This window comes from Tupaia chinensis, unplaced genomic scaffold (genome assembly GCF_000334495.1).
Source record: "Tupaia chinensis unplaced genomic scaffold, TupChi_1.0 Scaffold000438_1, whole genome shotgun sequence".
Classification (NCBI taxonomy): Eukaryota; Metazoa; Chordata; class Mammalia; order Scandentia; family Tupaiidae; genus Tupaia; species Tupaia belangeri.
Window position 1 is genome coordinate 738,284 of NW_006159943.1, and position 12,662 is coordinate 750,945.

General features: G+C 47.2%; 2 protein-coding genes across 3 annotated transcripts in view; one reads left to right on the forward strand and one right to left on the reverse strand.

The window, feature by feature from the left end:
• Window positions 1-839, reverse strand: part of CCT3 (chaperonin containing TCP1 subunit 3) — a 26,371-nt gene extending 25,532 nt beyond the window's left edge. The window contains exon 1 of the mRNA XM_006155184.3: window positions 683-839. Within this exon, the coding sequence (XP_006155246.1) occupies window positions 683-713 (31 nt within the window). The 5' untranslated portion in view covers window positions 714-839. The remainder of the gene's footprint in view (window positions 1-682) is intronic.
• Window positions 840-1,035: 196 nt separating this feature from the next.
• Window positions 1,036-9,379, forward strand: TSACC (TSSK6 activating cochaperone). Of its 2 annotated transcripts, none has more exons than XM_006155187.2 (3): window positions 1,036-1,133; window positions 7,215-7,343; window positions 9,152-9,379. In XM_006155187.2, the coding sequence occupies exons 1-3, from the start codon at window positions 1,100-1,102 to the stop codon at window positions 9,361-9,363; spliced, it is 375 nt and encodes a 124-aa protein (XP_006155249.1). In that variant the 5' UTR covers window positions 1,036-1,099; the 3' UTR covers window positions 9,364-9,379. The 2 variants fall into 2 exon arrangements, with proteins under 2 accessions (XP_006155249.1, XP_014445899.1); XM_014590413.2 differs by lacking the exon at window positions 1,036-1,133 and adding an exon at window positions 1,351-1,442.
• The last annotated feature ends 3,283 nt before the right edge of the window (window positions 9,380-12,662 follow it).

A 12,662-nucleotide genomic window follows, 5' to 3' on the forward strand; every position in this document is an offset into this window, starting at 1 on the left:
AAAGAGAACCAGTCTAGAAGCTTGGGAAAATTCAGTGGGTTAGTGGGAAAGAATACAACGGGAGGTGTGGGGCAGGGAGGAGGTACCCGGGAACGATGACGTCTAAGACCAGGGAGGGAAGTAGGGTTACTTCAGAACAGGGATTGCTGAGCGATAGTTAGCAACCAAGGATGTGACTGCTATCTGCCAGACCCTCTTTCAAGCAGTTTACTACTTGTCTCATTTAGTCCTCACCAGTTCTACGAGGAAATACTATTAATCAGAGAACGTAGACGGAAACACTTAAATTAGGCAATTCGCCCGAGGTCACACAGCTTACTAAAAGGGCAAAGATACAAACCGAGGCCTAACTAAAAACCCATTATCCGTGCAGCTGTGCCCTGAAAGTCACGCCGCGAAGGGTGCGGAGAGGGGGTGGGGACCGAGCACCGAGTGCGAAAAGCTTGCCGAGACGAGCACACGTCAAGACAAGAGGCTCCGTGAGCGGCGGTCAGTTTGCGTTTGCGAAATGAGGGGAGCAGCTCCAGAGAAAAGGGAAAAGCGGGAGAAGCTTCCAAAATGAAGACGATGACTAGAAGGCTCAGTGGCCGGGTCTGGGCGGGACCAGGCTGGGGCAACGCTGAAAAGTGTGGAATGAGTGGGGCGAAAAAGAGGTCCCTTCCCCGGCTTCCCCAGAACTTACTAAGCACGAGCACGGGACGATGGCCCATCATGGCGGCACGATGCAGAGCCGGGAACTCAGAGCAGAGAGAACCGGCAGAAGCTTCTGGAGAGAGAGAACCAGAGAGAAGCTCAGAAAACGCTGTCTCCTCAGGGCCTACACCTAAACCCGCTACCCTCCGGCTTCCCGCCAATCACCGTGCCCATCTCATTGACTGGCATGAAAACAGACCAATTGACAGTCTTAGCCCCACCCCCTACGCAAAACGGCTAGGCAAGCTAGATAGAGAGGGCGCGAAGACGAAAAGGGGAGGGCACCTGCGCTTGCGCAATGGAGTGGCCGCTCCCGGCCGCGTGCGGCGCGAGCTACAGCGCAAGCGCCAAGGCTTGGGCAGTTGGCTAGGACCCTGCTGCGCATGCGTGTGAACTACAGGGGTGGATGCTGGGGTCGAGGCGTCAGATGAACACCGCAGGTGAGGTCTTTGAACAGTGTCTTGTGCCTCGGCCCTATTCCAAAGGTCAAGACAACTTAACGGTTTCCACTCTTGTTCCAGCGTTAGCAACGGGGCGGGTTAGATGGGCGGGACTGCAGCCTGCCTTTGAGGGAATACCTGGCTGGTTTGATGCAAGGTGAAATGGGAGTTGTAGTCCCATCGTGCCCGCCTGGGCGGTAACTTTTTTTCCTGGGCACGCTGGGAGTTGTGGTTTATCGCCTCCGGACTCGTTGCTGTGTGTAGATCTTTCCATTTTTAGGCAGATGCTTTCTACCGAGGCTGTGAGAGGTACTGGAGGAGATGGCTTTCCTGTTCCTCGAGTTATCCTATCTAAAACATTTTCTCAAGTATTCCCTATCTGTAGTGTTTTGACATGTAACTTTCCCCACACTCATGGTTGTCCTTGCCTTCTCATTCAACTGGTCAGTTAGAATTTCCAGAAGCCAGAGTTTGTCCGTTTCTATATTGAATAGGAAAAGGACTGATAATGGAAAAAAATAAACAGGGAGAGAATACAGGAAGTAATTACCTGCATGTAGGAGAGGCTTAAGGTTTGGGCTGGTTAAATAACCATCTTGTATAGGAAAAACAGTCAGTAATAATAGAAAATAGTATTTCCAAATGAAGGGACTGTACTGGCACGAACAACTCAAGAACAGTTGAATTGAAAATTTTTTAAAAATTTGCTATAGGATGTGTGCACTCACCAGGGAGAGAGAGAGAGAGCACTCCTGGGGGACTGACCATGCCTCAGTCTCCTCTCCATTCTCTTGGGATTTGGGGCATCCATGCTCCCACCGCATGGACTTAAACTGCCCTGGTGACCATATGGGATCCAGCCACCTTCCACACCACACCACCTGACTGGCTCAGGAACAGTCACATCTGGCCATGAAATAGAGTACACCCTTTCACCTTTCTTCCTCCCAGATAGGGACCACCTGAGATCTGCTAGAGAGACCTTAGGAAATTGTCAATAGTACAAATAATAGTGCAGGTCATTGATCATGTGATGTGATTCTATCCCAGGCCCCACACCTGCTGGTGTTCAGATGGAGCAGCACGCTAGCAGAGAAGGTGTGTGCAGAGGCTTTACCTCCCCTCCCGGGATAACCAGACCTCCCTAATTTGCTCATTGTTTTGGAAAACAATTCTAGTATTTGTATGCTTTTTCCTGTTTATTGGTTAATTGGAAAGTATTTGTGTTTATTCTGCATTCCGCACTAAATGGGGACATTGCTATATTCCCACTGCCTAGAACAAGATCTATTAACTAGTAGATGCTCAATAATTATTTGTTGGATGGCTTTATTCTTTCATATCTCTTCTTTTTTTTTCCCTTCCATATGAGAAAGAGACAGGCTCTCCCAACAGTATCTTTTTTTTTTTTTTTTTTAAGAATTATTTTATTGGGGACCAGCAGGTGGCATGGTGGTTAAAGCACTGGACACTCCCACATGGCTGACCATGGTTCGAGTCCTGACCTGGCAGCTTCCTTTCTCCCTTTCATTCTCTCTCTGTCTCTGTCTCTTTCTGTGTCTCTCTCTGGTCAAATTAAAATAAATAAATAAAATTAAATAATTTTTTTAAAAAAAGAATTATTTTATTGGGGACCAGCAGGTGGCATGGTGGTTAAAGCACTGGACACTCCCACATGGCTGACCACGGTTCGAGGCCTGACCTGGCAGCTTCCTTTCTCCCTTTCATTCTCTCTCTGTCTCTGTCTGCTCAAATTAAAAAAATAATAATAACAAATGTAATTAGATAATTATTTTTCTAAAAAAATAATTATTTAATTTATTTAATTTTATTCATTGTGGTTGGGGGGGGTTGGACTCCCGCATGACTGATCGCGGTTCGAATCTTGAACCTGGTGGCTTTCTTTCTCACTTTCTCCCTTTCTCCCTCTCTCTCTTTCTCACTCTCACTCTGTTCCTCTCTGGTCAAATTAAAATAAGTAAGTAAATAAATAAAGTTAAATTTAAAAATAATTCTTTAAAAAAAAGTTTTCAAGGTCTAACAAATATCCTCCTCTGATATGGAGCCTTCTTTGATGATTGTGTTCTCATACTGATCTGTCTCACATTTTAGAAACACTCATTTTTACATTTGATCACATACTTAGTGTAACTAACACATAAAATACTTTATTTTTATTTTTAAATTTTATTTATTTTTTAGAGATTTTTGTTATGGGACATGTACACTCACTGGAAATCCAAAGAGACAGAAAGTGAGAAATCACCCCCCTAGGGGAGATGGCCACACCCCAATTGCTGCTCCTCCATTCTCCTCTTGGGATTTTGGGCACATATATGTGTGGCACACATGTATGTGCCCAGAGTGAGTTTTAAGTCATGGGATCTGGGATTCGAACTGCGGTCAACTACGTGGGAGTCCGGTAATGTAAACATTACACCATCTCCTGGACTCAATTTTTTTTTTTAAGAGATTTTTGCTACAAGGCATGTTTGCTTGCCAAAGAGACAGAGATAGAAAGACAGAAAATGAGAAATCACCTCCCAGGGAGGATGGCCATGCAGCTATCTCTTCTCTTCTATTCTCTCTGAATTTTGGGCTGCGCGCACATGTGTCTGGCATGAGTTTTAAGCCACTGGGTCCAGGACTCGAACTGTAATTGAATATGTGGTAGTCTAGCAACGTAACCATTACATTATCTGCTGGCCCCAATAGGCTTTATTTTAAAAATATTTTTTAACCACCATGCTACCTGCTGGCCCAGAATGGCTTTATTTTCACCCAACCTATCAGACTCATGGGTTTTGTTTTTGTTTTTGTTTTTGTTTTGAGAGGTTTTCGCTATAGGGCGCGTGCGCTTGCCAGACAGAGAGAGACATAGAGACAGAAAGTGAGAAATCACCCCCCAGAGGGGGTGGTCATGCCACAATCCCTTCTCCTCCATTCTCCTACCTGCTGGCCCAGAATGGCTTTATTTTCACCCAACCTATCAGACTCATGGGTTTTGTTTTTGTTTTTGTTTTTGTTTTGAGAGGTTTTCGCTATAGGGCGCGTGCGCTTGCCAGACAGAGAGAGACATAGAGACAGAAAGTGAGAAATCACCCCCCAGAGGGGGTGGTCATGCCACAATCCCTTCTCCTCCATTCTCCTCTCGGGATCTTGGGCATGAACGCACACGCGCCCGGCGTGAGTTTTAAGCCCCCGGGCCTGGGATGCAAACCGCGATCGACTACGTGGGAGTCCAGCGACATAGCCATTACGCTAACTGCTGGTTCCCCAGACTCATGGTTTATGTCCTGTGGTTTCTTATTTTTGTTGTTGTTGTCATGAAACACATGCACTCCCAGAGAGACAGAGGGAGAGAAAGTAAGAAGTCACCCCCAGGGGCATAGCCATGCCACAGTCTCCTCTCCATTTTCCTCTCAGGGTGTTGGGTAGGCACATACGCGCCTGCATGATTTTCAAGCCAGTGGGTCCAGGACTTGAATTGGTCAGACATGTGGAAATCTAGTACCCTAGCCATCATGCCTCCTGCTGGCCCCTGTCCTTGTATGGTTATGTCACTGTTTCACCTGCATCTGATTTGTCTCCATAATTCAATAGTGAGCACACAAGAAACCACGTCTCGATGGCCTGTCTATGCCCCAGCATTTAGTACAGTAGTAGCAAGTAGTGCTACCAATGAGAACTTGTAAAATGGAAGCAAATTAGACTACAGCTTATCTCACCCCTGTTTGGTATCCCTTAATCCCACAATGATTTTGTTTGTTTGTCTTATAGATCTTTATGATATATAGGATATTCAAGGCCAGACCTTGGCACCTGCTTTATTCTTTAAGAGATTTTTTTGGGGGGGCACCAGCAGTTAGTGCAATGCCTATGTCCTTGGACTCCCACGTAGTCGACCACAGTTCACGTCCCGGACCCAGTGGCTTAAAACTCACGCCGGGTGCGTGTGCGTGCCTAAGATCCTGAGAGGAGAATGGAGGAGAAGGGATTGTGGCGTGGCCATCCCCCCCAGGGGGTGATTTCTTGCTTTCTGTCTCTCTGTCTGTCTCTGTCTGTCTGGCAAGCGCACGTGCTGGAGAGAGACAAATACAGAGACAGCGAAAAGGAAAGTGAGAAATTACCCCCCTCCCCGGGAAGGATGGGCACACCGCAATCCCTTCTCCATTCTCCTCCTGTGATGTTGGGCATGCCTGCACATGTGCCTGGTGTAATTTTCTTTTTTCTTTTCTTTTCTTTTCTTTTCTTTTCTGTTCTTTTCTTTTCTTTCTTTCTTTCTTTCTTTCTTTCTTTCTTTCTTTTTTTTAAGGTTTTTGCCATAGAGTGTCTACATTAGTCAGAGAGACAGAGAGAGACAGTGAGAGGAAAAGTGAGAAATCACCGTCCATAGGGGATGACCACACCGCAATCCATTCTCCTCCATTCTCCTCCTGGGGTTTTGGGCACCTCACACACATGTGCCCAGCACGAGTTTTAGGCCACTGGGTCTGAGACTTGAACTGCCATCAACTATGTGGGAGTCCAGCGACGTAACTATTAGCCATCTGCTGGTCCCACCTGGCATAATTTTCAAACCACCAGTTCCAGGACTTGAACTGTGGTTGGTCATATGAGAGTACCATTTTCTGGCTCCTGCTTTTTTTTTTTTTTTTTTTGGCTCCTTCTTTTTTTTTTTTTTTTTTTTAAGAATTATTAATTTAGTTCTATTCATCAATATTATTTCTCAATTCACCGCAGGGCATGTGTGCTCATCAGAGAGCGAGAGTGAGAGAGAGAAAATGAGAAAGTAAGTCACTGGGTCCAGTACTCAAATGGCAGTCATATGAGTCCAGCGCCTAAACCACCATGCCACCTGCTGTCTCTGGCACCTGCTTTCATGGACCAGGTGCAGGGATCTGGTTAGAAAAGCTAGTTTGAGACCAGCAGTTGGTGTAATGGCTATATTGCTGGACTCCCATGTAGTCCACTGTGGTTCGAGTTCCGGACCCGGTGGCTTAAACTCATGTCGGGCACATGTGCATGCATGCTCAAGATCCCGAGAGGAGAGTGGAGGAGAAGGGATTGTGGTGTGGCCATCCCCTCTGGGGCGTAATTTCTCACTTTCTGTCTCTGTCATTCTGGCGAGTGCATATGCCCTTTAGCAAAAACCTCTCAAAAAAAAGAAAAAAAAGAAAAGAACAGAAAAGCTAGGGTTGGGGGGCCAGCAGGTGGTGTGGTGGTTAAGGTGCTGGACATTCCCAAAAGTGAGAAATCACCCCCCAGGAGGGATGGCCACGCCACAATCCCTTCTCCTCCATTCTCCTCTCGGGATCTTGGGCATGCACGCACACGTGCCCAGTGTGAGTTTAAGCTGCCGGGTCCGGGACTCGAACCATGGTTGACTACATGGAAGTCCAGTGACATAGCCATTACGCTAACTGCTGGTCCCAAATTAAATAATTCTTAAAAACAAAATAAATAAAAGAAAGAAGAGCTAGGGTTGAGCCAGCAGGTGACGTGGAAGTTAAGGTGGCTGCATCCCACATGGCTGACTATACAGTTCAAGTCCTGGGTGCAGTGGCTTGAAAAACACACTGGACCTGTATGCATGCGTGCCCAGAATCCTGAGAGGAGTATGGATGGAGGAGAAGGGATTGCAGAGTGGCTATCCACTTGGGAGTGGATTCTCTCTCTCTCAGTCTCTCTCTCTCTCTCTCTCCATCCCCCTTACTCCCCAGGGAGAAGAAAAAAGGAAAGCAAAAGAAAGGCTGGGGTCTAGCCCTGTGGCCTTGTGGTTAAAGGAGCTGGATCTCATGTGGCTGGTTGTGGTTCAAATCCTTGTTCTGGTTGTTGGAAAAACACACTGGACATATGCCTATGGGCCTAAAATCCAGACAGGATGGAGAAACGGAGGGAAAGGGGTTGTGGTGCGACCGCGCCTCGTTGGGGTGTGCTTTCTGTCTGACTCCCACCCCCATTTGTCTCTCTCTGGTGAGCACGTGTGCCCTCTGGCGATTAAAAAAAGAAAAAGGATTTAAAAAAAAAAAAAAAGAAAGAAAGAGAGGCTGCCCTTGGCTGAAACGAGCTCTGATTCAGTTCCAGCCGGGGAGGAAGGTAATGCTGTCCCTCTTTGCCGAGCGAAACCGTCCCCCAGCTATGTCAATCTTCACGCAAGTCTCCTGCCAGCCACTTCCCTGAACACCCAGCCAAAACACCTGCTGCCAGGTAAGGAGGACGAAGGGTTTCCCAAGTGGATTCGGCAGGGCTAGGGAGTGCATGGGGCAGGTGACCTGAGCTTTCTCCTGATGGGTTAGCACCCAATGCTGTCAAGACTCCTCTCAGTTATTTATTTATTTTGGAGAGGTTTTTTCGCTATAGGGCACGTGCGCTCGCCAGACAGACAGAGACATAGAGACAGAAAGCGAGAAATCACCCCCCAGGGGGTATGGTCACACCGCAATCCCTTCTCCTCCATTCTCCTCTCGGGATCTTGGGCACGCACGCACATGCGCCCGGCGTGAGTTTTAAGCCACCGGGTCCGAGACGCAAACCGCGGTCGACTACGTAGGAGTCCAGCGACATAGCCATTACACTAACTGCTGGTTCCCCCCTCTCAGTTCTTCATTGGTGACTTGTCAATTGTCTGGTTCTACTGAATCTATTTTCTGGGTTTGTTGTTGTTGTTAAGGTTTTTGCTATAGGGCGCATGCGCTCACCAGAAAGACAGAGAGAGACAAGAGAGAAAGAAAGCAAGAAATCACCCTCAGGGGCGATGGCCACGCCACACTTCCTTCTCCTCCTTTCTTCTCTCGGGATCTTGGGCACGCACGCACACGCGTCCGACGTGAGTTTAAGCCACTGGGTCCAGGACTCGAACCACGATTGACCACATGGGAGTCCTGAACCCCTCTTTTTGAATACCAAGAGCAATACGTATAAAAACAAAGAGGTCAAGAGCAATAAATATAAAAACAATAGGTAACATAATTCCCACGGATAACTAAGATCTGGCTGTGTTTAATGTAGCCAGAATGGGCTGAGGTAGCCAGAGTGGCAGACTGACACTAAGAACACCAGGCCCCTGCCAGTGAGACATGTCACGTCAGAGAAGGGGGCCGGGGTATCCTGAGCTCTCCAAAAGGAAGTTAAGCCTTGCTAAGAGATCATTTCTTTTTTTAAAAAAATAATTATTTACTTCTATTTATTTATTCATTGATTTATTTTCATTTGACCAGAGAAAGACAGACACAAGAGAGAAGGAATGTGAGAAAGCAAGCCACCAGTTCCGGGACTGGAACCACAGTTGGCCATGTGGGAATGTCCAGCGCTTTAACCACCATGCCACCTGCCGGCCCCCGATCCCAGATCATTTCATGTACTCCTCCCGTAGCTATTGAACCCGTATGTGCCAGCCACCCTTGCAGGTGCTAGGAGTACAGTGAACAAATCAGACAAAAATCTGTGCGTTCCTGGAGCTTACATGCTAGCTGGAGGATTTAGACAAAAAATAAATAGGTCATTGCAAAAGATGCTAGATGAGCATAAACACCACGCGAAAAATAAAACAAGGGAGGGGGTAGGGAGTTCCAGTGATGGGTTTCCAATGAAAACGGTAGACCTCGCTGGGAACCAGCAGTTAGCATAATGGCTATATCGCTGGACTCCCACGTAGTCGACCGCAGTTCACGTCCCGGATCCAGTGGCTTAAAACTCACGCCGGGCGCATGTGCGTGCATGCCCAAGATCCCGAGAGGAGAATGGAGGAGAAGGGATTGCGGCGTGACCATCCCTTCTGGGGGGTGATTTCTCACTTTCTGTCTCTATGTCTCTCTGTCTGTCTGGCAAGCGCACGCGCCCTATAGCGAAAACCTCTCCAAAAAAAAGGTAGACCTTGCTGAGACGGTGACAGCTGAGCAGAGCTGTCTAGATCGGGTTGTCCCTGCAGAGTTAGATCATCTTGGCCCCTCGCAACGTCACACAGTTGCACAGTCTCTCTCTCTCTTGTCCCCTTTGCATACCCGTTGCTCCTCCAGTTCACAAGCCCAAGGAATGCCTAGGACTCCTGGAGTGTATGTACGCTAACCTGCAGCTTCAGACCCAGCTCGCTCAGCAACAGATGGCTATTCTGGAAAACTTACAAGCATCCGTGACAAAGCTGCCTCCTGGAAGAGAAAGCAAGAAGTCGTCTCTCCCGGCCTTGCTTCCTAAACTGTTGTTGAATCGCCTGCCCCAATTCAGCAAATGAATTGTGGAAAAAGTTATTGTGTGTTTCCCCCTCTGTCTTCCTGTAAGTCCCTGGTGGGATCTGGGCACGTGTATTCTACATATGGATAGTTTGTTCACAAGTTCATAAGAAGTGCTTACTGAGTGCAAAACCTCGCACACGGCATTTGGGGATACATATTATACTTTTTTGTTTGTTTGTTTAGATATTTGTCATAGAGCATGTGTACTTCTCAGAGAGAGGCAGAGAGAGGAAGAGAAATCACCCCCCAAGGGGATGGTCACGCCACAGTCCCTTCTCCTTCATTCTCCTGTCAGGTCTTTGGGCGTGCACGCACACATGCCTGCCATGATTTTCAAACCACCGGGTCTGAGACTCAAACCATGGAGTTGACCAAGTGGGATCCAGTGCCTTAACCTCCATGCTACCGACTGGTCCCAGAGGAGACAGTTTTGGGGGATTTACTGTCCAACAAAGCAGACAAGACAGGTAATTCATTGTAAAATTTAGTGGTGTTCTGAGGGAAATAGAGGTTAAGAGATAACATTGGAAGTTACCATGCCAGAACTGAACCAGTCTTGGAATCTTGCTAGGGAAACTGACCTTAAGATGCCACTTGATGGAGGTCGGTGGGTGGTGTGGTGGTTAAAGGTGCTGGGCTCCCACATGACCAATCACGGTTCGAGTCCTGGACCTGACGGTTTGCTTTCTCACTTTCCCTTTCTCTCTCTGTCTCTTCCTGATCAAATTAAATAATAATAATAATAGTAAAGTTAAATAAAATAATTCTTTAAAAAAATGCCACTTGAGGGATCAGCAGATAGCATAGTGGTTATATCACTGGACTCTCACATACCAAATTATGGTTCAAGTCCTGAACTCGGTGGCTTGAAAATCATGTGGGGCATGTGTGTGTGCATGCCGAAGATCCCAGGAGGAGAACAGAGTAGAAGGGATTACAGCGTGGCCATCGTCCTGGGAGGGAGGGGTGACTTCTAACATTCCCTGTTACTGTGGGTCTCTCTCTCTCTGGCAGGCACATGTGCCCTAAGTGAAAAATTTCTTTAAAAAAAAATGCATGGGAGCTGGCAAGTGGCGTGGTAGTTAAAGGCGCTGGAGTACCACTTGGTCGACCGCAGTTCAAGTCCTGAACCTAGTGGCTTGCTTTCTCATTTTCTCTCTTTCTCTCTCTGTCTGAACAAACTAGAAGGTAATAATAATAATAAATAAAGTTAAAATAATTCTTTTTTTAAAAATACATGGAACCAGCAGTTGACATAATGGCTATGTTGTTGGACACCCATGTAGTTGACCACGGTTTGAGTCCCAGACCTGGTTGCTTAAACTTATGCCGGGCGCGTGCGTGTGTGCCCAAGATCCCAAGAGGAGAATGGAGGAGAAGGGATTGTTCCACCCCAGGGAGTGATTTCTGGCTTTTTATCTCTCTGTCTCTCTCTGTCTCTCTGACGAGCGCACGTGCCCTATAGCAATAACCTCTCAAAAAAAAAAAAATGCCACTGGAAGGAGAGGGATTCGGTGGCATGGATGGGTGACGCCAGGTAGTTCCTGAGATTGGACAAAGACCTGGAGGTAGGAGAATAAAAACCACTGGATATAGGGACCAGCAGATGGTGTAATGGTTACGTCACTGGACTCCCACGTAGCCAGCTGTTAGTCAGCTGTGGTTCAAATCCTAGACCTGGTGGCTTAAATTCATGCCGGGTGTGTATGCATGCGTGCCCAAAATTCTGAGAGGAGGATGGAGGAGAAGGGATTGCAGCATGGCCACCCCCTAGGGGGTGATTTCTTTCTGTCTCTCTTGTCTCTCTCTCTCTGGTGAGCACATGCAGCCTATAGCAAAAATCTCTATGGCGTGTGGCTGGGGGAAGCCATTGCCTGGTTAATAGTTGCTGTTGCTGCATTCTGCTTCTCTCCCAGCGCGAGACAGGAGCGAGAGACAGGAGTGGCCGGCCCAGTTGTAGCCACAGCAGCAGCTGCCGCCGTGGAGTGGCACAGAGGAGCCAGACAAAGACAGGGGCTGTTTGCCGGGTGGGGTGGGGGCTTTGCTATGTCAGATGATAACTCAAGGGTCAGCACCAGCCCCTCCTCATCTTCGTCCTCCAACCTGCAAACCGAGAAAGAAACAAACACCCCTAAGAAGGAGAGTAGTCAGCATGAACAAAAACTCCAAATTCCACCAGTGCCACGAGGATTCAGAAGGAACTGGCAGACATCACTTTAGACCCTCCACCTAACTGCAGTTTGAAATTGTTCAGAGTAACTGAAGACGGAGAGAATATGGGCCAGCCAATGGAGAGGTGATGAAGGCAGTTGGATTCCACATGGCCAACTACATAGTTTGAGTCTCCAACCCAGCGGCTTGAAAATTACCATGGGTGTATGTGTGTGCACCCAAAAATCCCGAGAGGAGCATGGTGGAGAAGGGATTGCGATGTAGCCATCCTCCCTGGAGGGTGCTTTCTCAGTTTCCTTCTCTTTCTCTCTCTTGCAAGCACCTTGTCACGAACTAAAGAAAAAAATAGAATATAGTGAGCACCCACCCTTCACCTTGATTCTCAGTTGTTAAAAATTTCACCATGTTGGGACCAGCAGTTAGCATAATACCTATGTTGCTGGACTCCCATGTAGTCAACTGCGGTTTGAGTCCTGGACCTGGTGGCTTAAACTCACGCCGGGAGCATGTGCGTGCGTGCCCAAGATCCTGAGAAGAGAATGGAGGAGAAGGGATTGCGGCGTGACCATCCCCCCTGGGGGGTGATTTCTCGCTTTCTGTCTCTATGTCTCTTTCTGTCTTTCTGGTGAGCGCACACACCCTATAGCAAAAATCTCTAAAAAAAAAAAAAGAAAAAAAAAATTCACCATGCTGGGACCGGCAAGTGGTGTGGTGGTTGGGGGTGCTGGACTCCCACATGGCCAACTACAGTTCGAATCCCAGACCTAGTGGCCCTCTTTCTTGCTTTTTCGCTCTCTCTCTCTCTCTCACTCTGTCCCTCTTTGGTCAAAATAAAATAAATAAAGTTTAAAAAAAAGAAAAAAAAGTGAGGGTTTGCAATGGTGTGGTGGTTAAGGTGCTGGACTCCCACATGGCCGACCAAGGTTCAAGTTCCAGACTTGGAGGCTTGCTTTCTCACCCCCACCCCGTCTCTCTTTGGTGAGCACATATGTCCTATAACAAACACAAAAATAATAATAAATAAAATTAAATAAAAAGAATTAAAAAGAAAAAACTGAATAGAAATAAAGGGATGAGGAGATTTTTTTTTTTTAGAGAATTTTTTTTTTTTTATTTTTGTATAGGG